General features: G+C 43.8%; 1 protein-coding gene across 1 annotated transcript in view; it reads right to left on the bottom strand.

Annotated features, from left to right (window-relative positions):
- si:ch211-216b21.2 (heparan sulfate glucosamine 3-O-sulfotransferase 3A1) overlaps positions 1–26,133 on the bottom strand; it is a 33,179-nt gene extending 7,046 nt beyond the window's left edge. The window contains exon 1 of the mRNA XM_047610087.1: positions 25,302–26,133. Within this exon, the coding sequence (XP_047466043.1) occupies positions 25,302–25,852 (551 nt within the window). The 5' untranslated portion in view covers positions 25,853–26,133. The remainder of the gene's footprint in view (positions 1–25,301) is intronic.
- Positions 26,134–26,626: the final 493 nt, after the last annotated feature.

Here is a 26,626-nt window from a genome sequence, read left to right as displayed (position 1 = left end):
GTCTTATTTACTGCAAATCAGGTGTGCGCGCAGTATGACAGCATGACACATGAATCAGCTAAGAGCAAAAAAAACTAACAAATGATCAGCTCCAAATGGGCTGTTTCCTGGTGTTATCCATGACCTTTCAGAAAAGGGGTTTGGGTCGGAGCCAAAGTCTTGTCAATTGACGGGAGCTGTAAAGACGTAGAGGCAAGTGGGCGTGAGTACGCCCCCCCCATCCCAACACACACATACGCACAAGCCTTTGATTCATTTTTCCTCTTCCAGCAGCGAGCCCTGGCAGGCATAAATACACTCCCACAGTGTTCCCCTGCCACCACCACCAGATAATAATCTTGTAATTGGCTCAATATTTCTGCTGTTTGCAGGCGAGGCGAGGCGAGGGCCAGCCCCGCTCTCGGTGGCTCGGACTCGCCAGATATTTTCCAGGTCAGTGGATGCTAGCGGAGGTCAGGGAGAAAGGCGGAGGAGTGGGAAGGAGAAGCGGGGGGGGCGAGGTGATTTAGAGTAATGGCTGTTGTGCGGTGAGGGGAAAGCCGGCTCCTCTGAGCTGAGGAGCTTTACTGCTCTGTCAACCTTGTGCGACAACGCGGGCCTTTTACCTGCCCGGTCTGCTGCGGCCGCCGGCTGCGCCGCCACACATAAAGGAATCCAGCAGGAAACGTGAATGAGGCGGGAGGCTGGTGTGTTAACCGTGTTACTCAGAGAAGGGTTAGGGTTCTTCTTAGGGTTAACTCGCTTCTCTTTCTTAGCGTTACATTTGTAGTGAGGGACGCATTGTAGAGGGATTCATTGGCTGAGACTGAATGGTGAGAGAGACAACGTCTAAGTCTCAGTGAGGCTTCTGTTTCATGACCCTGACGGTCTCAGTCCCAATAGTACGAAAAACACCAAACCACCGTCAAAGAAACACCTGCAATAAAGGCCAAATATCTGGAGGAAAAACATGCACCTGAACACGTCACAAAGATCACAGCTGGCTGATATGTTCTGTCCCCGAATTAAAAGTAATAACTGTTCATACTATGTGCAGATCGATACTGAAATGTCGATACCTCCGATACCAGGTCATTATGTTCAAAAGTCATTTCTCAAATCAAAATATCGATACTGTTGATACTTCTGTCATTCGAGGTAATGTACATCTTTAACAGGAAGACAGTGGAAAGTAACTTAATTATTGAGTTGTGGCAACACAACAAACCTTGTGAAACACCTCAGGTTAAACCACAACACAGAATACGAGGCTTTTATGATGAGGAGGACAGAAGAGGAGAGAACAGCGTCAGGACTAAGATGCAAGTTTTCATTTTTATAGTAGTTTTTGATAATTAAACAACAATTTATGTTAAGGGTCTTATTATTCTACTTATTTTAGTGTCAGAAACAGCATTTCCACATATTTTGTGTGATTATGTTTGGATCTTCTTTTGCTGTATTAGCTCAGCTGTATAGTAAATGAGGCCACTACCTCAATATACAGTACTTTTGAGTTTAAAAGATTCTGATGTGTTTTATTCTTTATGAAGTCGGTTTGAACTCTAGTGCTTTTATTTTATTATTTACCAGACACATTAAGTGTATTTGCACAAAGTATCGTTATCGGCCTGAATTTTACTCAGTAAAATTACTCAGTCGGAAAGGAGATCGGTGCAGAAGATCGGAGATCGGTGGAATGATCAACCCAACTTGCATTTTTTTCCCCCTACGTGAAATAATACGCACACTTTGCAGTTTTAAATCCTCCTCCCTCCTTAAGTTTTACTCCAACCTCACTAACCAGAATTACTACAGATAGTTTCTTATTACAGCTGCATTTTGAGTTATGTCAATCACTTAAATCAATGGAAGTTTCCATGCTCTTAGCTCCCATCGGTGCCCATTGGAGTAGTATTTCCTGTTTCAACTAAAACCTTCAGACTGCACCATTTTCCAACTATTTTCCTACCTTATACATTCGTGGCCTAAGAAGAAAATGGGTCAAAAGAGACCTAACATCTGAGAATCATCTTGGGTTCGATGCAAACCTGGGCTTTGTTCTGTGTTTTCTTTTCTTCACGCTGAAGCTCTTGATCGAAATCCTTTCATATTTTGTTACTTTGGATCCAGCTGAAAGTGTAACTGGACTCAGGCTTTGTTAAGAATACAGATCCTTTTGTTATTGAAGAAAAAGCAAGTCTGCACAAATGTACACTTTGAATAAAAGAGCTTTTTTTCATGGGGGGGGCGGGGGTTGGGGGGGCTCTCTTGGAAATAAAGAGTGAAACTGAAGCAGTACATGGGAACTGTCGGCGGTAGGAAGCAATTCTGAGAGACAATTTCAAGATAAGAGATCCGTCTATTCGTGGAAAACAAAATGGGTGGACGCGGTCAACTGTTTTCCTCCGGGAATTCAGAATAGCTTGATAAAGAGAAAGGAGGGAAGGAAAGAAACTCTGCATGACACTGGGGACGGAGGAGATAACAGATGTCACCGTGGGTGAAAAACTTCGAAAATGGCAGCTTTAAATAACAGGAAATTCGCTGCCAAATTGATGATTAGTTATGTTTGAGATAAGAGCAAAAGGATAAGGATGGGGCTCCGTGTTTGGGAGAAGAGCAGGAAATGAGTCTGAAAATGGAAAGATTGTTGAGAATAAAGACTATGGGTCACATTTAAAATAACCATTAATAACTCGTGACTGTTGTTAAAAGACAGATACGGGCGAGAAGCTGCGGAGGATAAGACTTTCTGTCCTCCCTCAGGGCGAGATGGAGGGAAAAACAATAGTGCTGACCTGTTCCCAACTTAATTCATCTCAATTATAATGTCTGGCTACAATTGGAAGATATCTGCATTTTTTCCATACATGCTTCAGTATTGCACAGCTCATAAATAATGTCTGGAAAGAAAAGAAACGTGATTATAAATGGACTTTATAGGAGTAATATTGTATCTTGTGCTGCAGTTTAAACTTCTATTCACTTCAAAAAAATCTTAATAAATAAATCTCCCTGCTGGACACTTGCCTTACCGCTGGGTTTTTTTTTTCTTTCCATACAACAACTGCTATGTGATTTCGTAAAACATTTATAGAGTTAGCTTTTGCAGTATGCCCTTATAAATTTGTCAGCAGTATTTTTAACAGAATCCTTTTTTTTTTTTTTTTTCTCCTCTTGGCTCAGAGTGTCCGACGGGTGGTTGTGTAAGGGGAAGAGGAAAAATATGCTTTATCTTTATGGCAACTTCCTTGTGAATTATTCAGCGACGGAGGGAGGCGAGGAGGTTGCGGGGCGCTATCAGAAGCCTGGCAGAGATCAGCCAGGTCCAGACTCTTAAACACAGTTCTTACATCTGCGTGTTTTCGCTTCAAGAACTGACAAAGATTGAATTTGTGTGTTTTTTTTTTGTTTTTTGTTTAAGGTTTCTGTTTAGCTCCTTCTTCAGTCTAGATACTTTCCAAGCACAAGAGGACCGCTGAGTGACATACAGTATGTGTGCGTTGGCTGGACAAACGCATGTAGACAAGAGCTCTTAGCTTTAAAAAATGGAACAGAAAAATAAACTGACCTTAAAGTCCGGGATTTATTGTGACGTTCTGCAGAACTAAGTGAAGTTGCAACACCAACTGGCAACAACATTATAATTGTACTGCTGGTGAACGGTAAAATGAAAGATATAAGGTTCTTGGGTACATGCAGCCTGGACACACTGCTTCATTTTCTACCTCCCTGTGTGGTTTGAGCTGGTGTGTTCTAATCCATCCACAATACCGCTACGGTGCATTTACACCATTTTTATTTATTTTTTTTTTATGTGAATAGGTGCACTTACGTTGACATGCGATCGCTTGAGAAGCATTTCATAGGCAAGCGTAAAACAAGGCCTGGAGTAAGCCGAGCAAAAGCCTGCGTCCGAATTAGCTGAGATGCGGAACCAATTCTGATTATTACCCGGAGACGGTAAAAAAAAAAAAAAAAAAAAACCCACGCAAAGTGAGAACAGCCAGCAGAGATGAGGCTTAATTTTGTTTTTAGTGATTCGTGTCTGTTAAATATAGCTCTGTATTGTATCTAATACGAGCTTCTCAGCCATTGCTAGCATTATTTTTTTCATATTTCTCCAAACCCACGTGGTCAGAGATACATGGAGCTCGGGAGCTTGGACATAATGACACTTTAGTGGGATCGGCTTTTTTTTTTTTTTTTTTTTTTTTTTTACTGCAATTTTTTATTCTGCCAAGTCAGTTTTTAGGGACTCAGCAGCTTAATGGAGATAAGACACCAAAACCTGGGTTTAATGCCAAAGCTCATTTCCAAGGTATTGTGTGTATTCGAATGTTCACTTACATACACTGAATGTGGCTTCGTTTGGAAATTTCGAGTGGTCTTTCTGTAGCCCCCTCCCAGCCCCCCACCAACCCTTAATCTTCCTCTATGGTTTCAAGTGCTGGAATAATCTGAAGTAGGAAGAAAAATTAGAGAGCTACTTGCATCAAATGGAATCCATTTCAGTGGGTATTTAAATTCAACATTTAAGTCTGATTTGAATACAAAAAAAAAAAAAAAAAACCCTGTGTCAAATGCATGAGAGCAAAATTAAATGTGAATTTGTTCACAGCCAAATGGAGGGCTTTGAGGGGCCTACTTTGTGATAATTACCCATGACAAAAGACGAGGGCTTTTGTCTTTGGGACCATTGCCATGGTGATTTTCAAGCTGCTGAAACATTCAATATGATTTCAGGCTGCTGAATATGCCACATAGACTGTCACTAAACAGATATCCGTTATGAGCCACATTTCTTCAGGCGCAGAAATCGTCTCCACTGCCGCTACTCTTCCATCTAAGGATGAAGGAACTGAAATATTAAGCTTGTGATTCAAATATATAATGGCTAAACTCTGATAACCAATACAAGTGTCTGTATCTATGTTGGGCTTCCAAAAGGCAAAATCTGTTCCTCTTTCCATAGGTAAAAACATTGCTACACTGGGCTAGCATGCTTGAAGGCTGACAAACCATTTTCTCTTTTTACTGGGGTCCCAAAGCACAAGATAGTTTTGGCTCTTGCATCAACTAAAAAGCTCCCTGAGGACATTTTCACGTGTTCTGCCACATTTCCTTCATGATCTTATTAAGTTTTCCAAAATGCAGCTTATGAAACCGCATCCTTCTAATATCAAAGACGATGGTTTCATTACAGCTCTAAGTGTCTGGAAACATACTCAAGACGACGTCTCAAAAACATGAGTTGGTCATCAAATTCTTGTGAACGTCGACTTATATCAATTGTGTGTTATCATATTAATTAAAACCAGTATCAGTCTTTTTGTCAGTGCAGAGTACATCCTTATCAAGCGTTGCTCCGTTAACCTATCCTAAAGTAAACTTCTCAAGACAGTTGGGACACTGAGGAGTTGCAGCTTATTTTGAACTCTGGCAAATGAACAATCAAGTTACTTTTATTAGTTTCTTTCTGCATCTGTTTCCCATTAAGCTTGAGACATAGCATCTTGGTTTGGCTTGTGTTTCACCAGAACGATCGACTAACATCTAGCACATAAAAGGGAGGATATAAGGTGCTTTCAGACTGCAGGCACTGTTTCATGGCTCCCTTTTCTTTACTTTACTGGAAGAAGTAACACTATTTTTGCGTGAGGCCGAGAGCAAATTGTAGTTCTGAGAACTCTGTTTGAACCTCGTACTTCAGTGTTGGTATTTACCCAGTTCAATAAGAACCATGAGTGGCGTAAGTGTAGCTCGATTAGTTGAACACATGAATGAAGAATAGAAAATGGAAAAACCAAAGTTTTGCCAAAAACAGCTGGCCTTAAGAATGGCACAAAACAGAAAAGGACCAACAGTGATGTGCAGGATGTATTGAGCCTCCATATTTAATGTTGTGCAGAAATTAAGTGTCAACCACCGGCCAATTATTGCATGCGTCCAGTGTCCCTGCTGGCTAAAGTTGTTTGGTTTGAAAGTGCCTATAGTTACCGATAACAAAAAAGAAGGTTTTGCTTTCATGTCTGACTCCTTACACACAGAAATGTAATATATTACATAATATGCAAGAACAACAATTGCATCGTCTGCAAAGAACTTTTGCTAGCCGAATAAAAAATGTTCTCCACTAATTTATATTTTTACTTTCTTGCAAGAGTTACTTAAACTGTATTTTGACTATTTTTACCACAAATGAATATACTAGCAGTTCCCACTAGCCTTAGGCTGGTGTTTTTCCATCCAAAATGCTATTTATTGCATCTTACGACAGCTGATATCTGTGGAAAGTCACCATAGTTGAGGGAAAAATCCAACAGAGATGGGCGTGGACTGTCTCACTGGGAGACCTCGGTATGTCAGATTGGGGAACTGCACACCAAAGACTTTCATCAGCAGCACTGGAGCACCACAGGGGGCTGTGCTCTCCCTTGTACTATTCATCCTGTACACCTTGGATTTCAACCACAACACAGAGTCATGTCATCTGCAGAAGTACAAGAATCTGGTGAGCTAAAACCAAGGAGATGGTAGTGGATTATTTCTAGAGGTCCGGGCCCCACCTACAGACTGTAACCATCAACAGGGAGTATGTAGAGGTGGTTCAGACCTATAAGTACCTGGACTTGCAGCTCGATGACAAACTGGACTGGTTGGCTAACATAGACTCAGTATACAAAAAAGTTCAGAGCCGTCCCTATTTCCTCAGGAGGCTAAGGTTGTTTAAGATCTGCCAGAAGCTATTGGACATGTTGACGATCGTTGCCAGTTCTTCTACGCTGTGGTGTGCTGAGAAGAAGGACACCCTGAGGTTGGACAAAGTGATACAGAAGGCGTGCAGAGATGGAGACCCTGATATCGGTGGCAGATGCAAGGACCTTGAACAAACTCCGCTCCATCCGTCATGCCACGTGACGAATGTCCACCACCCTCTACACGACACTACAGTCAGGCAGAGACGCTCGTTCAGTGACAGGCTGATTCTGTCTCTGTCCTGCTCCACGGACAGGTTGAGGAGGTCGTTCGTACCTCAGATCATATAACGCCTCCCTGTGAGGAAACGACTGGACTGTGGTCAATGCAATTATCTATAAAATCAGCAGTCCTTGCATACAGGATCAGTGCTTGCTAGTAAGATCAATGCGCTAATGTCAATGCTACAGATTTAACTTTGAGGTGGAAGAATGATGGGCGAGCATGTGTATTTCTACAAGATGAAGAATTTGTGGAGATGATGTCATGCGCATCCTCCTAACCTGCATCTCCAGAATGTCTGTTTTAATCTCACAGCCCACGGCACAGGTAAGCATATCAATTCACCGCACCGCTGTACTGTACCACGCGCATAATTAAAGTAAGATCTTGACAGGTTGAAAACCCTAGCGTTTGTCTGGTTGGCGTGCTTCTGAGGAGCTCTGACTGTAAGCCGCCTGGGATTTTTTAAAATAGAACAACTTCTGAAAAGGAGTCATTGTTCTGTTCAAAATATATGCATACTCTATAGAGGAGCCAAAATTAGTCAGGTGGCATCTCAGCCAACAGAGCTGCAGCTACATTGCTGGCAGATTGTCTCAGAACATCACTGTATTTTCCTCTCAGACATTGCGGACTACCTCATGGCTGAGAGGTTTCCTCTTTCTTACAGTGCTTCGTCTCAGGACCTGCAGGCAGAAGAGGGCAACAGGCAGTAACACATAATGTTTCCATATGAAATTTGATAGTTTTAACATAATGAAATCCAAATATTTGACAGCTACGTTGAAGCTAGTTCTCGGAACACACCGGCTCAGGGCTGAACATAAAGTTAACGAGATAGAAAAACAGCCCCGCACACAGGCAAGACATCTGAAAACATGTGGTCTCAAGTTTCTGTTTAGACTGAGAACCGGGGAGAAAAAGGGGTGAAAGAGAGAAAGACGGTGTGAGATATTAGAGAGGGGAGCGCAGTGAAAGCTCGGGATAAGAGTCGAGTGTCGGGCGGACGGCAGCATCGGGGAGCGCAGAAGTGATTACACTGTCTCTGAGCTCTCTTTCTCTCTGTCTCCTTTTCCCATTTCATTTTCTCCCTCCTCTCTCCTTCTCCCTGCCTCCATCCTTCTACTCCCAGGCTCAGAATACAAAGCGCCTGGCACATCACGTCGCTTTTCCTCGTCCGCGTGCCAAGCCACGGCGGCAGCAGCACACCAGTGAAGCCTGCGCCCTCTGCGCCGTCCTGCCACCGCAGAAGAAGCGGAGAGGGGCACAGATTAGCATGTATGAATGCTCCCCCTTATCGCTCCTTTTGACGTAAACTCATTACAAATATGCTCGCGCAATCTCTGCCGGGTACAGCCAGAAAGACAGGCAGATGGAGATTATGTTCCCGAGGAGCTTTAAATATTGGATTTTTTTTTTTTGCTTCTCCTTAAATATCCTGGAGAATAAATAATGAGTTTGGTAATAACAAGTTACCATAATGATTTATGGTCACCGTGGGTGAGAATGAATGCGGTTTGAGGGAGGAGCCGGGGTTAAAGACATGGTCGAATGCGTGATTTCCATTTTGCGTCCCTTGCATTATCCATTAAATAAATAGCCTGGGGGAAATGGAACTTCACACAGCTTTCTGTCGAGGCAGCAGTGCCATGCATAAAGAACAGGTGATGCCGAGGTGTTTGAGGGCGCTGGGCTATCAGCGACGGTTCCACAAACTCATGGCGATTGGGAGCGGCGCCAGCGCGGCATGGCAGGATGGAGAACAGGTTGTCGCTGGAAGAAAAGGTGAAAAATCACCCACCGCGGAATGCCACAGGAGCTAAAACGACACAGAATGGCTAAAGCGGAGCCAGCAGTTGCCTGGGGCTGGGCTGTGACCCAGAATTCACAAGACCCCCAGTGAGAAACCAGGAGGCCCCACCATGCCTGAGCCGAAACTGGCTTCGCGACGGGGAAAACACCTCCTTTCTCTCGACAGACTGCACAGAGGTAACCCCATCTGGTGAAGCCGGGGTTGAGGGTGTGAGATAATATGAAGTGTAACGGAGAACCGCTGCGTCTGAGGAGCCGCTGACAACGTGCTAATGTTTTAGCCTGTCAGCTCTCCGCGAGCAAAGACGGATGGTTTTGGAAATAGAATGTAATTACAGGGCAGAACCTCATTGTCGGGGTTAGGACAATGCGTTTAGTGCGGTGGAGATTTCCTCTTTCTCCCGGCTAAAATGAAGGCTCCGCTGGAAATGGAAAGAGATTTTGAGAATGCGACAAAAGTGACACAAAAGCACTGACGCAAAAGAGGGGCCTTTTTCGGTTTGAGTGACGTTGGGTTTTGTTTGCGAGATCCAAGTGGTTTCTATTTCGCTGTTCTCCACAGTAGCATCGATTAAGGACATCACACTGCCAGGTATGCTTAAATCCTTAAAGGTGTGGTAATTCTTTGAACAAACCATCAATAAGCTTTATAAAAATTAAACAGCATACCACAGCTTTACAGCTGCTATGTGCCACCACCTGAACAGAGACCCAGAGTAAGCGGATGCTAAAGGCTAGCATGGCAACTTCTGCTGCTGCACTTGCAAGTTGTGAGCAGGTTGTTTTTTTGCATATATAGACCCATAAAACTCAAAGAGTAGTTTGCTTTAGGCATCCGTTTAAAATGGCTTCTCCATTTACAGATCTCCAGTAAAATTATATAATGTCAGAAGTTCTTATTTAGTGGTAAGTCAAACAAGAGTAGATTAATCGATTAAAAAGTCTTTCGCGGGATATGTCGTCTTCATATTCTTTCTAAGACTTTTCATTGTCAACAATGGCTGCCACACCTAGGTACTACAGCTCTGCATACTGCACCATTTTACCAGTGGGATGTGTCAATGTTAAATATTGCCAAATGGTAAATTTTGATAGGTCATGCTATCAGTAGCTGCAATTCCATTACAGTTTTTCGCTAAATAAAAGTGATATTTCTGAAATTTCAATAAATTCAGTTGCTCTTTGTACGTTTTTCCACTGAAAGGTGTTTTGCGAATGAGCTGTAAATCTCTTAAATTCTCGTCATGCAAGACTTCACTTTGAGGAAATGGACTTTGAATGAACTGGTCACAGTCATCTTCGTGAGTCTTACCTACTGCTGTTGGCTAGGCTAGTTAGCTGGTGGCTTCTTGTTGGTTGCTAGTTGGTAGCTGGTTGTTAGCCCGCTGGTCGGTTTTTCAGTTGGACTGGGCTTCTAAATGTGTTTTGCCTCGGATCATGGCACAAAGGATTGCAACATCTTATCCTGTGTATTAATGAATTCGATACGTCTAGAAAACCACCTCATGAGAGCATAAAATTGTTTTATCGAAATTTGAGAGGTGCGATATTTGCAGCAAGTAGCCTACGGAGCAAACTGCACCGTGTAGCCTCTACTACTGAGTGGCAAAGAAGAACTGATTTCAAACAGAATTGTTTTACACTGCATAAACATGAAATCAGATCGATACATTGTGTGGCGACAGCTAATCCAACATTTCGGGCACTTTGAGAGGCCTTTCCAATACCAGAGATGGTATTATGAGACACAGCCAGAATCTAACAGCATTTTTAAACTAGATGTATTTAGTCTCGAAGCACTCCCAAATATCGCTTTTGATTTATGCTAATACTCCACCGAGGATTTCAACCATATTGCTCAACCATAATCATGAATGATGGGGACGGGGAGGAAACTCGGCATATGTATAAATCGGTTATTTTTGAAAACTTACACATCATTTTTATACTTTATCTCGGGCTTTGAAATGGTTAAGCCTTGCAGCACGGCTACAAGACTGAGTGAGAGTCTCTCACACTTGAACAGCTATAGATTAACAGTTATCTCCGTGAGAGATGTTGCACCTCGTTCCTTTACGAGCCTGTTTGCGGTGTATTTATGTACGGCATCACAGAGCCATGGCCCATGCAGCTGTTCTCCTGTATCAGTCCAATAACGAATGTTCCTGTTTTTTTTTGTTGTTGTTGTTGTTTTTTTTTTTATTTGCCAGGACCCACCTGATTACAAAAGCCAGCGCAATAACTCCAGCTCATGTGAGCAGGTGATTGCATTTAGGCAGTTCCCCGGCTACGTTCCCATGGAGATGGTAAATGAGGTGTTCAAGGGGGAGGGGACACGGGCTTGATGATTCATGCTATCAATCAGAGGGTTATTTTTCAATATTTCACACTGATGTAATCGTCCTAAAAACACATTAACATTGAGAGAGTACTCCGCGGAGAGATAATGGCTGGATATTTGCGCTGTTATTGAGTCAAACTCCGCCAGCCTTGAATGACGGATGTGCCTCACATACAGATAGAGGCTGCGGCATGAGTAAATACGGTCTGTCCAAATCGCAATTAGGAAATAAATAAACAGGGTGTAAAGACAATAACGAGGAGGGGCTGGGTGTGCGCGATCATTCAAGAGAACGCGTCCGCGTAGAAAAGAAGCAAAGCAAAACGAAACGCGTATTAATGCCATTCGTATTCGTGACAGCTGAACGGAGGTTATTATGAGCCACTTTCAATCACATTTGCATTTACATTACAGGCCTATAATGCAGTTGTAAATCTAAATAGAATAAATGTTGGAATAATAATTAAAATTTGTTCCAAGTAACTTTGAGGGTTCACTGTACTTTACGAGCGCTCCAAAAAGTCTTCAAATACGCGCACGTGAAAGGGTGTGAATTTACGGCGTATTTGTCTGGAAATATATGTTGAGTGCAAACATATGCCAGCCGCGCCGTCTAGAGCCGTGTTCGTGTTTATACTTTCACCCAGAGACTCGAAAGATTCCTTCTAAAGATCTTTTTTTTTTTTTTTTTTTATTTTTGGTGTGCACACAAGTGTTCACCGGGGAGAGCTAGAATCGCAGTCTGGCACTCGGCTGCCAGAAGTAAAAAGCTCGCCGGGCGAGGGGGGGGGAAATCCCTCCTGCTGGATTTACGCCTTGCGAGAGCCGACCCCGTTTTAAAGCCAGTTGGAAACGAGAAAAAGAAGAAGAAAAAAAAAAACATAGAAGCAAAAACAGGAAAAGGAATATTCACTGCTGCTGGGCTGGGTGGAAAATGATGTGATGTAATAAGCGGCGCGTCGGGAAAGGACGTGCCCGCGACAGCCCGTGCATGCGTGTGTGTGTACGTACGAGCATTCCGGCGCATACGCCGGTGTGTGCTGCGCCTCGCCATTAGTGCCAACGTAGCACGGTGGGGCGAACAAAGGACGAAATCATCAATGAAGACCGGTGCAGCCGAGGCGATGGCGGCGTGAACCCTTCGCAACGTGAGCCTAATTACGCCGTTTGCCTCAGAAGGGCCATAAATCAATGCTTTCAGTGAATCCTAAACAACAAAATCAATACGGTTGCGTCTCAATGGCCGTAATGAGAGTCTCGTTGGAAGATTTTAAGCGAGCCGCATACGGGCTCATTCGGGTGAACTAAAACGCAGCAAGGTGTGAAACATATGTCAAATTACAGTATGATGACTGAATGGATTTTTTTTCCCCCTTGTAAATGTAACATCACTTCATTGTGATTAATGGATTAATAATCCAAATCGATTTGGCTACTGTTTAATGCAATAAGGAGCGGTTATTAATGACTCCCGCATGTGAGGAAAAGCATGACTCTGAATGTGTAGAGAGCAACATGTGAGCCGGTGGGTCCCCTGAACTCTCATTTGTGTTAATCAAACTTCTCTAAATTGTTTGTATAGCGGAATCATGGCAGTCAGGGAGGCCATGGGGACACCAATTAAGCAGATAAGCAAATGAAAATAAATCACTTTTTATCAAATGTGCGGCCGCCCGCTAGTGCGTCCGGTAAACACAGGAAAAACAGGAAGTGATTTTGTTCAGCGATTTGAGGCTCCATAAATCCCAGTGACAAGCAATCAGTGCTGCCGCTCTGGTCACAGAGCTGTGGGAAAATGTGGATGGAAAGTAAAAATATTACTTCCTGTTCAGACCTAGATACTGAGACAATGACAGATTTTTTTTTCTTTATCTCCATTACTACGTAATCATTATGACAATGAGTATTAATATGCATCCGCAGTTATTGTTTAGAGTCTTTTGAAGTGGATAAACGTTCATTTATCGACATTAATTTAAAATCTTTCATTCTGAGGTTCATCTTTAAAATGTTCTTGACACTCACATGTTTAGCACATTTGTACTGATAGCTTCTTCAACAACGTAATTACACATCCTGTATTAATCTTCATAAATAAGCCATTCACCAAACACTGTTGTTGACACAGCACTCAGAGGCTCATTCAGCCTGCTTTATTTATTTCATTTTTTTTACTTCTTTTTTTTTTTTATTCTAATTTATCATGTGGGCTATGTGGGTTTAGTGTACAGCGACACAAGGAGTAAAACATTTATTTTCACAAAAATTTACACAATAGTACATTAAAACTTCACTCATACCTAGGGCTGGGCGGTATATCGGTATAAAGTCATATATTGATATAATTTTAAACGCGATACGTGATGAGACCATATCATTTATATCAATATAGTTTTGCGCTGCACCACAAGTAACACGCACGTTGCGTTACAAGATTAAAAAAGCTGTATTATTATCCAGCGTTTGTTGATGAAACATTGGCCTATTTTATTTTATGGGCTATTTTTCTAAGATACCTTTATTTAAATGTGACCCTTACATGGATCTTTAGAAGTTCAAAAAAGCTCCTCCTGTTATACAGTATTTTTTATTTTTTCATTATCGTTACAGCTACGTATTAATCTTTAACCAACTCAAGAAACGTATTTATTTACTGTATTTATGTTTTTCAAGTGTTCATTTAAATAACATCTGACTTTGACTTTTCACTTTGCGGAAACAATATTGGGATATATATCGTATATCGGTATTAAACCTAAATATATCCTATCCAGTCTTATAACCTGACAGATACTTAACTTTTTATAAACGTCTGCATGCTGGTCTGCTTGTTTTTGTGGTGTGTCTTCCTGCTTTTTGTGGCCATTTCCTGTTCAACTTACTGTTAAATGCAGTGAACCCGGATATCTGCTATAAAATATGACACCGTTGACTAGTGCAACAAGTCAATCTGCTGCATTGGGTTTATTTTTCATTAAATTCTGGCAGCTGGTCATGCTATTATATTAATTTGGAGCATACGCCATGTTATTGTTCAATAAGACTGCGTTAAAACATGTCCGTTCCTCGACTTTCCTCAATAATTTGTTAATTAAGTGTACTATTGCTTTTTATTGACAAAATTATCTGCAATCATGACACAAATAGTCACATTAAAGTGGCGTTTCTTTATCTCAATGGACCGATTAAAGTGTGATTAAAGTTTTAGTTTGTAATAGCAAAAAAGTAAATTGTTGTGACGCCCTACACACCAATACGCAGGATTGTGGGTTGCGTCATGTGGGACGGCCACAAAGAGGAAAGACAAGAGCTGTAAATGGATGTGATCACAGCTTCCTGGTGAATAATGCAGTCCTGCTAATTGGCTGGATTAATAATTGATGGAAGCCTGTGTGAGGAGACAGCGGTGGGAGCAGCAGTGGATGCAGAACTGCCGCACCGTCTTATTAGAGAGGACTTTGAACGCTGTATCTTGTACATCTGTCTATGCCGGTGGCTGCTCTAAAATAACCGGCTGCATGGGAGGATGTGTCTGTGCGAGACGAAGATGTCAGAATAAACAATCGCCCTGACAGCATAATGATATAATGAGCCCCGGCCCCGCCGCATGTTTGACGGTTAAAATGACTTGGGCTCATGTCAAGTCCCACAGGCTCCAAAATGTTGTTACACCCTTAGTCCAAACTGACCGTGGCTGACCCACAACTAGCCAGCTGCGTAAATAACGGTGACGGCAATAACGCAGAAATGAAACATGAGCTTTCGATACGGCCAGGTCAGTTTATAAAAAATGGTTGGTAGTGGAGCTGGAGCTTGAAATTAGTGGCGGGATAACGATGTTCAGAGAAGACGCGAGCTCATGAGAAGAAATATATGTTGCAAAATAACAGGATATTGGAGGGTAAGAAAAATAGATTTTACTGTAAACTTGATTTATCGGCAGTTCTCAAGGTGTCCGGTTTCCAGCGGATATATAAAACCGGCCCATAAAGAAGTCTTGTCTTGCTCTCTCTGCGGTCCGACACCTTCTAACCACTGTTGTGCTCTCACGAGGGGGAACAATGGGATCAATATGTCAGGGCGTCTTCAAAAGACTTCTGACAATCCAAAGGCATTTGTCGCCGGGTTCAATGGGGGCTGGACACAAAAGAAAAGAAAAACAATGAGCTGCTCTGATCACTGAAGCCAATAAAAGTCCGCAGCCATGTCTGTCTGATGAAAAGCAGAGCACGGCGGCAATACGGGGAGCTGAGATTGTGGAAAAGTAGCTTTTACCTCGCAAACCACACACCTTTATAGTTGGAAGATTCAGCCTTATAAAAGTTTAATATTTTTGGAAATAATTATTTCCGTGTTTTGTATTTGTATTCAAATTAGGATAATACACATCAGTCTTACGCTTCCCCAGTAAAAACCCTGATCAGACATAACATTATGACCACCTTCTTAATATTGTGTAGGTCTCCTTTGTGGCTGCTGTGGATCATCCCATTGATCAGTTTGGGATCAAGCGAATTTGGAGACCGGGTCAACATCTTTTCTGAGTTGTTCCTAAAAGGTTTCTCTGTCTGTGTCAGGCTGCATCCTGCTGGGGATGGCTGCTGCCATCAGGGAGCGTCATTACTATGGGGCGGGTGTGCCTGGTCTGGTCTAGGTGGGTGGTACGTGTCTAAGCAACATCCACATAAATGCCAGGACCAAAGGTTTCCCAACATAACGTTGCATTGTCACAAGACAATAAAGGTCAGTGTTATTTAATCCTCCAGTCAGTGGTTTTAATGTTGTGGCTGATAAGTGGTCAGTTAGCTTAGCTTAGCAATGAGACCGAAAACTAGAGGATGACACCAAGCAAATAACTCCATTTAATACAGTTAAATCTGTATTCAGATATACGTCTGCTAAAGTACACACAATGACGTTTTTGTACGTTTGCTTAATGGTATTTTCAAGTGTGTTGTTCCCAATGTAACGATGCAAAAATGCTGATGACTCACCGTGCACGCAAGATGTGTATCCTAATTTTGCATCCACTGAAACACATTCACAAATGCGTGTGCCGCCTCCTTCTACAAATTAAAACGTGGGCGACGATGGCGGTGAGAAAACGGAGCTAATGTGAAACGGCGGATGAGACGCTGCTCAGGCCTGTGAAGAGGAGCGGAGCGGACACCGTTTTTTCACGAGGGCTCGGCCTCCCCATCTCTGTTTTTTTACAACAAAACATCAAAACGCAGATGCAAACAGCTGCCTGTTTGATGGGAACCTGAGCCAGGCCAGCGGTGTCAGCCTCTCAGCGTCACAGTACGTGCTAAGCTGAGATATTTAAAGATATCTCAACGAGGCGAGCAAATAGGTGGAGTGAAGAGCGTCTCCCCTGTCGGTGTTTTCCTCGTCGTGGTTCACCTGGTTCCCGTTCCCCTCATTAACATGCAAACCTTCAGGAGAAAAGGGTGATAATGGAAAGAAAACGCCCTATTGTGGAACTCCAGAGCGCTTCAGGATGTTCCTTCCCGCCCCTATTAGCTGGACATGTTCCTTTGACAGCAGTCTCCCTCCTGTCTAATGTACAGTCAGTTACAGTAGCAATTACCAGTGTTCAGGTTAAGATTAATTGAATTGTGCGTGGCTTCTCTGCACTCCCCCGTGGGCGCATCAGTCACCGGCTGTACAGTACACAGGCCCTTTATCACCGTCTTCCATCTTTATGTAAAAAGACGCAGGTTGTGCCGTTGCCCTCCATCTATCAACAGTCGAGTCGAGGGTGGCAAACTCATTTTCCGACGCATTCCTCCCCTTAATAAAGCTGCCAGATATTTGGGGGTGGTTGGTAAAAGCCGTGCGCCGCCTTTTTCCCCCAAATGAATAACACGTTGCAAACAATTAAAAGTAGTCTTGTTTGAAAAATCCAAGAGAAATAGGCGGTAAACCAACCCCGAGCTTGAGTTCATAGAGCATTTTTCTGAATATTTTATTTGATGATTTGTAAAGAGAAATGCTGCTATATAACACAATGAATGGATCCTTTGTGCCCTGCAACCTTTCACAGCCGAAAACACAATGGACTTCAAGTAAAGCGTTTGTTTGAACAGCTGGATTTCTCCTTGAGGAACCAGGTAGCTTTTCAAAACCGCACATGCAACAGATCTGCGGCGCTTCTGTTTGAATAAAATAGCTCTCAAAGCAGATTAAATGCCACTCTGTCATCCTCTCTCCATTCACCACCTCCATTATTAGCTATTTTAAAAAATCGTGCAGGATTTCTGGTCAGGGGTCTGTACTGCTGCCAAACCCTAATCTTCAGCATGTTTTATTTCACTCGTCGCCACCGTGCCACTCTGTGTTCGGCATCTAGCTCGAATACACAGAACAGGCTGGATGCAGAAGTGTTGAAAGCTAGAAAATAACTAACCCTAACCCCGAATAAAAATTATGTGTTGGTCCACGTTGCCAAAAAAATGCCAATCCCTTATTTCAGACGGACCCCGAGAACCGCGCATAAACAGGCGCCCCGAGCTCAGCTACGTGTGTTATTCGGTGTTTTGCATGGAGACAGAGGCCGGGCAGTCAAACTGAGGTTGTGCCTGCCTGAGGTGCCGTCTGGCGTGGGCTCTGTCCGTGTCTGCGGAGCGGACTCTGCCAAGGCGACTGGCACCGGCCGTGCCCCCGATGGAGGAAGAGGGAGAGGTTGTTTGGTGCCATCCTATCGACCACACAGGCGGCTGCAGATAGCACACATGGCAAGTGTGACCGAGTCCGTGCCTTTAAGCATGGAGGCAGAACGGGAAACAGTTCCACATAAGCCGGCAAGTTTTACAAAAAAAAAGACCCTTGAACACCCAACTTCCTCGATCAGGATACAGTGAACTATTTTCTGATTTTACATGGACTCCGTATACCACGCTGACGCGTACGTCAGGATAGAATAATATGCAGCGAAGGTATTTTAAAGAAAACACTGGAGCAGAAAATGGTGGACCCAAGAGGAAAGGGCTTCCTCCTTTTTATCGGTTCCCAGGCTTTCCACGGCAATGGCCTTTCCCTCGCCTTCTCCCTTTTCTGTCTTTCTCTCTGTCGTGGAAAAAAAAATGGAAGGCTCCCCGTCCTGTGATAAAGCTGTAGCTCGCGAGATGGGAAAGAGAGATCCATCACGCCGAGGCGTTGGTTTACCTTGCCAATCCGCACCACTGAGGGCTGTTACATATACACGCTCCGTCCATGCATCATTTACCGAACCCTTCTGTGTCCCAAATAACGCGGGCTTGGCCGCGCGCTGATGAAATCCAAAGGCACTCTGGCAAATCCTCCCCAAAGTCTTAATATGCATGAATTCTGGAGGTTGTTTTGCGGTTTGTTTGGTTCGCCTCTACGAAGGAACAGTCTAGTCTGAAGCCGCTCGACTAGCCTGTGCCAAAATGATAGGGTTACACTTTCTCTTTGTTTGAGCAAGGATAACACTTAACTTCCATCAACCTTGAACTGCCAAGAGGGTGAAAAAAAAAAAACTGAAATATTGTACAGGAAGAAAATTGCAAACATGATTTTTTTTTCTTTCTTTCTTTTCATTTCAGTCATACAGTTCATGAAGCGCCCGGAGGCAAAAGCCGCTGTGATGTTGGGAAACATTAACTGGCAGGTTTCCATGGAGGAAAATAAACATCACTGACATTCATGGGTGATGCTTGAAAAGCGTTAAACTAGTGAAGGGCTGTAGGTGTATCGGTTGAAAATAGAACACTGAGCTTGAGACGTGAAACGGATTCTTTTAAAAGGTCAAACGTCTCAACTTCGGCATTAATGCGATAGGAGCAGTTATGGGGCATCACATTTTCTTTTGTTTTTTATGAAGAAGAATAGTGACCTCAAGAGGCTCTAGTGAATTCTGAATCCTAGAATAAATGTCTCATAATATACGGTCTAATACCTCGTAAAAAAAGGCCGACAGCTGCTGAGCTGAATGGAGAGAACGGGGTCAAACAGGTTGCCGACTAGTGTACACATAAACCCCAAAAGTGAATAAACAACAGAATCCTTGAAACAATGTAACTCGATCCCAATGTTACAGTACCATCTGTTGGCGTGGCGAACTCCGAGGGTGGCACGTCGCGCGGCGTGGCCCCCGCGGGACGACCCCTCCTGACCGCGATCAATCACGCTCCCTTTTCCGCACATGCTCATCAAAGCTCCAGGAGGCGGCCGATCCCTGACACCTCAAATATTTGCACCGGAGCAACCACCGGAGCTTTCTTTCTTCTCGCCGGGACTCAAGAACACGACAAACGGTTCTTATTTTTAGGCGTGTCAGGTGAACGCATCAGGTGCGAGCGCCTGGTGGAGATCCAGGTGGTGTCTGCGCTGCACCCTGCACCTGCTGCCTGTCCTCGCCCGCCCGTCCGAGGGCAGATTCCCCGGATGCCGCAGGGCAGCTGCTGACAGGCAGTACTTTGGATATTTCCCTTGCTTCCATCTACCTCCCCCTGCACGGGGCCTCCTGGGGTCAGCTGCTGAGGGCACGCAAAGATGTCGGCGGGGGTGGCGCAGGTCAAGGAGTTGGCGAGAGGGGGGGGGGGCTGACTGTCGTTTGTGAGTTGCGTGCCTCGGGCAGGAGGTGAGCGTCCCGGTTTTACAATTACACCCCAACGATAATCACTTTCACAATCCGAAGGCGGCCCGGAGCTCATGCTCAGGAGGTCTCCGGGGATCACGTTACAGCCGCGGTGTGCGCGCCCTACACGACCAGAACTGTGACCTCCGCCCGTCCACTGCGCTCCACCTGCCTTTCGCAAACCTGCCTCCGCGTTACAGCAGTGGTGGCAGAAGTAAAAGTGTGCCAATTTAAAACCGGAGGTGTTATTCTATACGGTAAATATATTTCAGCAGACGTTTTAAGCTGAAATCGCAGCCTTCTCTTGAGGAGCTAGGTACACATTAGGTTTTTTGGAGTTACGCCGCCAACTCCAATGTAAACCTTTTAAGTATTATATACTAGGGATTTCTGCATAAAAAAACTACCGCTCTACTAAAATTAGTGTCATTTCTGCAAAACGTGTCAAACTAAATTAGAAAACGATCATCCAGAGCCATTTCTGGGAACCTATGAGAATATTTCACTACTGCTTAGTATTTTCCAATGCACTGTCAAAACAAGGATAAATCAAACCAGGGATCAATTATGGGAAAATATGTGTTTAAAATCTTGACTGTGCCTTGGAGGAATTATACAACAAATTGCCCCTCTCAAAGCCTCCATAAAGAGACCGTAGAGGTACATTTGCAACGGTTGTTCAAAGAGCCCAGCGTGCGTCCTGTGTTTTTGGCCGATAGGGCTATCTGCAGTAAATCTGCACAGGCAAGTGAGGCATTTTTCGAGTGGTGTAAAAGAAGCGGAGCGGCGTGGACCGCAACTATTCTCAACTCAATCGCTCTATTTAAAACTCCTTCCTGTATCTAGGCCGGGTTACGTGCGAGGGCAGGGACCAAGTGCTAAAAGAACGCACGTTGCGAACAGTAAATACGGTCACAAAGTGCAAAGAGACACGCACACACTCGTGTCTTTGTTAGGTCTGGCTTCTCGCTGTAGCCGGTGGGCGACTACCTGAAGCAGCCTCGCGATGAACAAACACGCGTGTCAGAACTTGTGCATTTTTTTTTTTGTACCATTTCCGATACGTTAAATTACAGGAACTCGTGGTGTAGAGGTATATAATCTCTTCGAACCCTCTCTCTTCTCTTCAACTCAACAGGTCTTCACCGCTAACATAAAAACCTCACCCGTTTTGGAGCTGCGTGTCATTCTTTCCACCGGTCCTCCAGATCTCTCCGCACTCGGGATGACGAGGAAAATATCAGGCAGACGCAAACAAGACCAGAGTTTAAACTCTGCCACCCAATTAACTGACAGGCACTGTAAACACGGCCAACGCATGAGAAACTTGGAAGTCGGCCGGGTTTCAAATAAAAAAAAAAAAAAAAAAAAAAACACTTGGAATTTGCCAGCTTTTCATCAACGGCACTAGACAAATGCGACTTTATTTACTTTTTGTTTTTAATGGCGTTGTGACAAGAAGCCAAACTGAGTGGCCTAATGTAGGGGGAGGAAAAAAAAAAAAAAACTGGCATTCGTGGAATTTAAACACAGACATGGCACGTATGATTGCCACTCGCAGAGTCTTAAACCGTATTCGAAAAAGTCAGCTAAAATCTAAAATTATCATCACGCTGCAACAGACGACCGACCGGGTTCTAATACGAGTCCCCACAGGGTCACTGCTTTTATTATTAAAACCTCTTTTTTATTACCATGACAGAGTTTTCTTTCAAATGAGGCCAGGGAAACCCCCAATTTAATTTAATTTAATGCAGTATTACAGCTTTTCTACGGTTTCATTTGCGTTCTCGTGATTTTAAGTGGAGGACTTTAATATGCATGAGGAAAAATAGTGAAGAGAAACTCCACACAAGGCGCCATGTACCTGTGAATGTACGTTCGCCTAAAGGAAAGATTATGTACATTTCAAATACCATTTTATTATTTTTTTAAAATTACAATGCATGCGTGGCGGAGCCGGCGGTGCATCGCGCTCGTGTTTGACGGGACACACGTATTTTCGTGAAGGGCAATTAACCCATTAAGGGATCTGGTGAAGCTTAATCCGCTCAGTGGACATCAAACAGGAACGGCATCAAACAGCGTGGTCTAGACAGGTGAAAGCCTGGGTGTTCGGTAACCTAAGTCGGCCAAAAACATAATAGTGACTACTCCGTAGCGCAACCTCTGCCTTACTTCACAGTGCTCGTGCTTGACCTCCTTGTTCGCTCCGAGTGTCCATTTCCACAACAAAAGCCTAACAGGTTGTGCGTGGTTATACAAAGTAATGTGTAGTGAAATGTAACACTGACTGACTGCGCAAATGGGCCCGGTGTTGGTTTCCTGTGTGACAAAAGGCCTCAGATTTACCACCGGTACACAAGCGGGACGTCGGACGCGCAACTTCGGACACAAAGCGGGGGAAAAGCGGGAAATTGAATTATCCGAAAGTGTGTTTTATTTCGCTTTTGTTGAGGGAAAACCAACTACATACCTGCAAGATGGTGAATTCTGCACAACTATTTTCACTAGTTTTTAGAAAATACATTTTGAAAAACAAAAACTTAAAGATGACACTATAAGATCGTAGTGTAACTTTGGGTGTTATATGGACCTTTTTAAGGATGTTTGTGTAAATTCACATAAACGAGCTAGACGAGTATAATTCTGGGAAAGTTGGAAAAGGAGCTCGGAGATGTTTCCGTGTCCCATTAGATGTGGTGAAAGCATGTTCCACACATTCCACCGGGGACAAAGACGAGTGTTGAAAACACACAACGTCCTTGACAATAAACAAAAAGTCTCCCGAAACGGAAGCCTCTGTTTTTTTTTTTTTAAGTGTTGCTAATGAAAGGAATCACATAATTTAAATTGGACACAGCTGTTAGTCACAGGAAATCTGGTGTTTTTGTTGTCCGTCTTTTTTTTTTTTTTTTTTTTTTGATATATATAAAGACCAATATATTTTTTTATTATTGTTTACGTTTGTGCGCAGATCTGCTTCTTAGTATTTTAGTTTGTTCCTACACCTTGACGTACCGTCTCATAAGGGTTAGGGTTAGGGTGCTCTGATCTCTTAAGGGCAGAGACTGTGGCAACTTTCCGGAGCGACCCGAGCGCCGCAATACGGTTGATTTCGCGGTTCTGACGAGCGCTTCTCACGTCCCCCGTCCGTTCGCCGTCACACCAACGGCTTCAAAATGAACGCAACTCGATCAAACGCTTCCCGAAAAAATCCCAAACAACAGGAAGACTCTCGGACGTTGTTGCAGGGGCAGCGCTGACAAGATGAACTCCCGCACAGTGGGCCGTAACAGTTATTTATTCCTCTTCTCAATTCAAGGGCCCTTCTGTTTCAAATGGACGGCTTTAAGGCGAAAAAACCGGCACTGAGGTCCGTCCTTGGAGGCACGGTCCAAATTCCAGAGAATCTTGGCAACTCCTCGGGATAGATGGGACCCTCATGGATATAAAACCCCACAATGGATGAATAGGTAAACAGAAGGGTGTGAAAGAGTGATGGCAAAAAGAGAATGTTCACTCTCAGAGAGGCACAAAGAGGGAGGTGTGTGAGTGGGAGATGGGAGAAAGCCAGAGTGTTTGGGGTGAGGAAGGTGGGGAGGGTGGAAGGAGTCTGGAGGGAGCTGTTGGTGAGCGAGAGTAAAAGTTTTGTCTCCGGGCTTTTAGAGAAGAGGGGGGGGTGGGGAGAGGAGAGGGCACTGCGTGTAGTGTTAACTCAATCAAAAGGTGAATTATACCTCCCGAGACACTCAGGTAACCTTTCATTATGGCCCTAATCCTTCTTAATAACAGAGCTGCAATGTTGGCAATGCCCCATTAGACAGAGAACCACTGAGAGGAAGAGCCATTATTCCCCGCGGGCCTGCGCAAATGTGAACACCCAACACACACTCGCCGTGACAGATGAAATCAATCACAAGTCCGACTTGAGCGAGGAAAACACGGCATACTCCCGCAGCAAGGAATGGAGACGGTGGAGGAGCGTGTGTGTGTGTGTGTGTGTGTGTGTGTGTGTGTGTGTGTGTGTGTGTGTGTGTGTGTGTGCGTGTGTTCATGCGGGATCAGAGTTTGTTCAGTGTTTCACTTTTCTCAGGCTCGGACTGAAATGGATTCCCAAACTCAGATTGAAAAGAAAATTGCAATTAAAGAACGAAGGGGACTTGTATTTTTTTTGTTTACTTTTAAAGTTTATAAAAAAATAATAATAATAAAAAAAAAACGCACATTTAATCTCGGTTCCACAAAAATTGACACTGAAGCAATTTATCAGTTTATCTTCAGAAGACTTTTCTTGGTTTCGTTGTTGTTAGTGTTTTGTGCTTTATATTTATATACTCAGCACATTTAACAGTTAAGTCTGGGTTAAGTCAACTTCATTCATGAGGTGCACAGTCCTGCGATCAATTTAAGCTTTCTGAAGTTTTGGGGTTTGGCGTTTGCTTAAAATAACTTCGCTGTTAGTTATTTGTGACGCTGTTTAATTAAACTCCGGTGTACGCACACGTGTTTCTATTATTTTAACAGCTTGATTTGGCTTGATCAGCATTTGAATCAGTAAAGTATTATCTCATCTTATCTTCATTTCGGTCAGCGGGCTAGGCTGAATTAACAGAAACACGTTTGTGTTTAATTCAATAAATCATCATACAGTTAAGTTACGAACTGTCTGACACCGCTTTAACATGAACTATACATTATAGGAGTCATTATGGGGCAATTAATGCACGACAGTGAAGCTGGAATACATTTGCATGCTAAAACAATTCAATTTGTAACCGCATGTGTGATGAAGGTCTCAATTCGACCGAACAAATGGGTCAAAACATGTGCAATGAAAGTTTTTTAAAAAGCTAAAAAAAAAAAAAAAAAAGATAAGGCAGGTTGCATTTACTCAGAAAGCACTTTCAAGAACACATCGCAAAGTTAACACACTTAACTGTGAAACAAACAAAGCGGATTTTAAGAAAATTGTGCATAAACTCCACTATAGCAGAAGAAGCAAATTGCAGCTTGTTTTATTTATTTATTTATTTATTTATTTATTTATTTTAAATACTTAACATTTATCTTTGTCTTATTTCCCAGCCCAATCAAGCTGATTCCACTCCGGGCCCTGATCGGAGCAACTTAAAGGCAGTCAACCCCAAAATGTGCAACAAAGTGAGCAGCCTGATAGCATCTAATGAAAGCAGGCCTAATGTTGTAGCTTTAATAAATCAACAGGCTGTCCGCAGCACTTATCCGGGCAGCAGTTAGGCTACCTCTATAAAAGCTGAGATGTTAACTAAAGATTTCTGGGTTATGCGGACAAAGCTTTATCAGTGATGAAGTAGTTGGAAACGGGATTTGAAAAAAGAAAAAAAAAAAAAAAGTTGGAAAAACACAATCTATCATGGTGACAATTTAATGACTGAAAACACATAAGGTTTTAAGGGGGGACATTAATTCTTGCTTTTTTAATATCCTGTCTTTACAGTAACTTACATCAGCTTGATATGATCTATGTGAATTTTTTACGCTGTTTTAGAGAGTGTTTATTCTATTTTTTTCCTTTCTTTTATTATGCAATGAATTGATTACCTGTACCACTCCAGCCCGTTGTCATAGTTGCGGTCGAAGAAGTGCGGCTCCGCTCCCACGGCTCTGATGTCCGGGTGAACCCGGAGGAACTCCAGCAGCGCCCGGGTCCCTCCTTTCTTCACCCCGATGATGAGAGCCTGGGGCAGCTTCTTGCTCCCCTCCCCGAGCGGGCTGAGTTTACCTGCAAACCTGGGCGACACTTTCCTGGAGGCGACTCCTAGATCCGGAGGGGGCAGCGCGAGCGACTCCTCGGGCTCCTCCGAAGCCGAGGGCTCGTCCGCGAGCGCCCGCGAGGCTCGCCTGGAGGCGCCGTAGCCCGCGGGAGGCTCCGACCACTCGTACACCAGCCTCTTGGTCCTCAGCGAGCTCAAGTCCCGGAAAAGCCCCGCAGCTCGACTGGAGGAGGTTTTCACCGGGGAGGTGGAGGTGCAGCGGTCGGTGAGGAGGTGCAGGAGGAAGAGGGAGGCGAGGAGGCAGCACGGCATGACCACCGCTCTCCTGGAGATGCCTCGGGACGGGGGGTCCAGTTTACTGAGGCGGCTAAAAGCCATACCGGACCCTGGGTGGTCGGTCCAGGAGCCACATCATTGAGTCCTCTTTCCATTAATAAACTGTCTCCATCCACAGTGTTCTGTGGATAACACCCTTCTCTCCTCCTAAAATGCCAAATGACAGGTAAGAGTAGGCTGCTACCTGCGGCGGACAGGTGAAGAGGGACCCGAAAAATGACCAAGCATTCACAAGTGTTTGTGGACAGTGGACAAACATTCACGCGCGCAGGTGATGATGAAGCCTCCGCCGCTCTTCTCCTTTGCTCCGACGCCTCCACCGGCCGCACGTGTGCAGTAGAGTTGTAAACTTGTCTCGCGCGTCAGGCTTCTTGACAGGCGCCTCTCCGGCCAATGAGATGAGGCGAAGAGCAGACAGGAGCCAATGATAGCCCCCGGTGGGCGGGCACAACGACGCGTCTCAGCCAAATTAGAGGGCAGCTTCATTAGAAATGGAAAAAAAAAAAAAAACGTAAAAGTAATGTAGAAAGAAACATGGCAGGACACCTCTAAATGCATAAAACATCTGCAATTTTTGAACATACATATTTATTTATTATTTATTTAATCAATATCAGTCAAGACCTTTGCCCCAAAACGTACAGCAGTACAGAAGACATGCCAGAATCCACAGCAACACACGAACTACATTAACCATTACATAATTTAATTCATCATTTATAACAAAAACCGAACGTTTAACTCACACAGGAAACCGAACTCACGTCGAGGCTGCTGTCGTGCCCCCAGGAATAATGTTTATTTAGTGCATAATCT

This window comes from Mugil cephalus, chromosome 16, assembly GCF_022458985.1.
Source record: "Mugil cephalus isolate CIBA_MC_2020 chromosome 16, CIBA_Mcephalus_1.1, whole genome shotgun sequence".
NCBI lineage: Eukaryota > Metazoa > Chordata > Actinopteri > Mugiliformes > Mugilidae > Mugil > Mugil cephalus.
The sequence above is the reverse complement of the archived record's forward strand: the minus strand, read 5'-3'. Positions and strand labels throughout refer to the sequence as shown.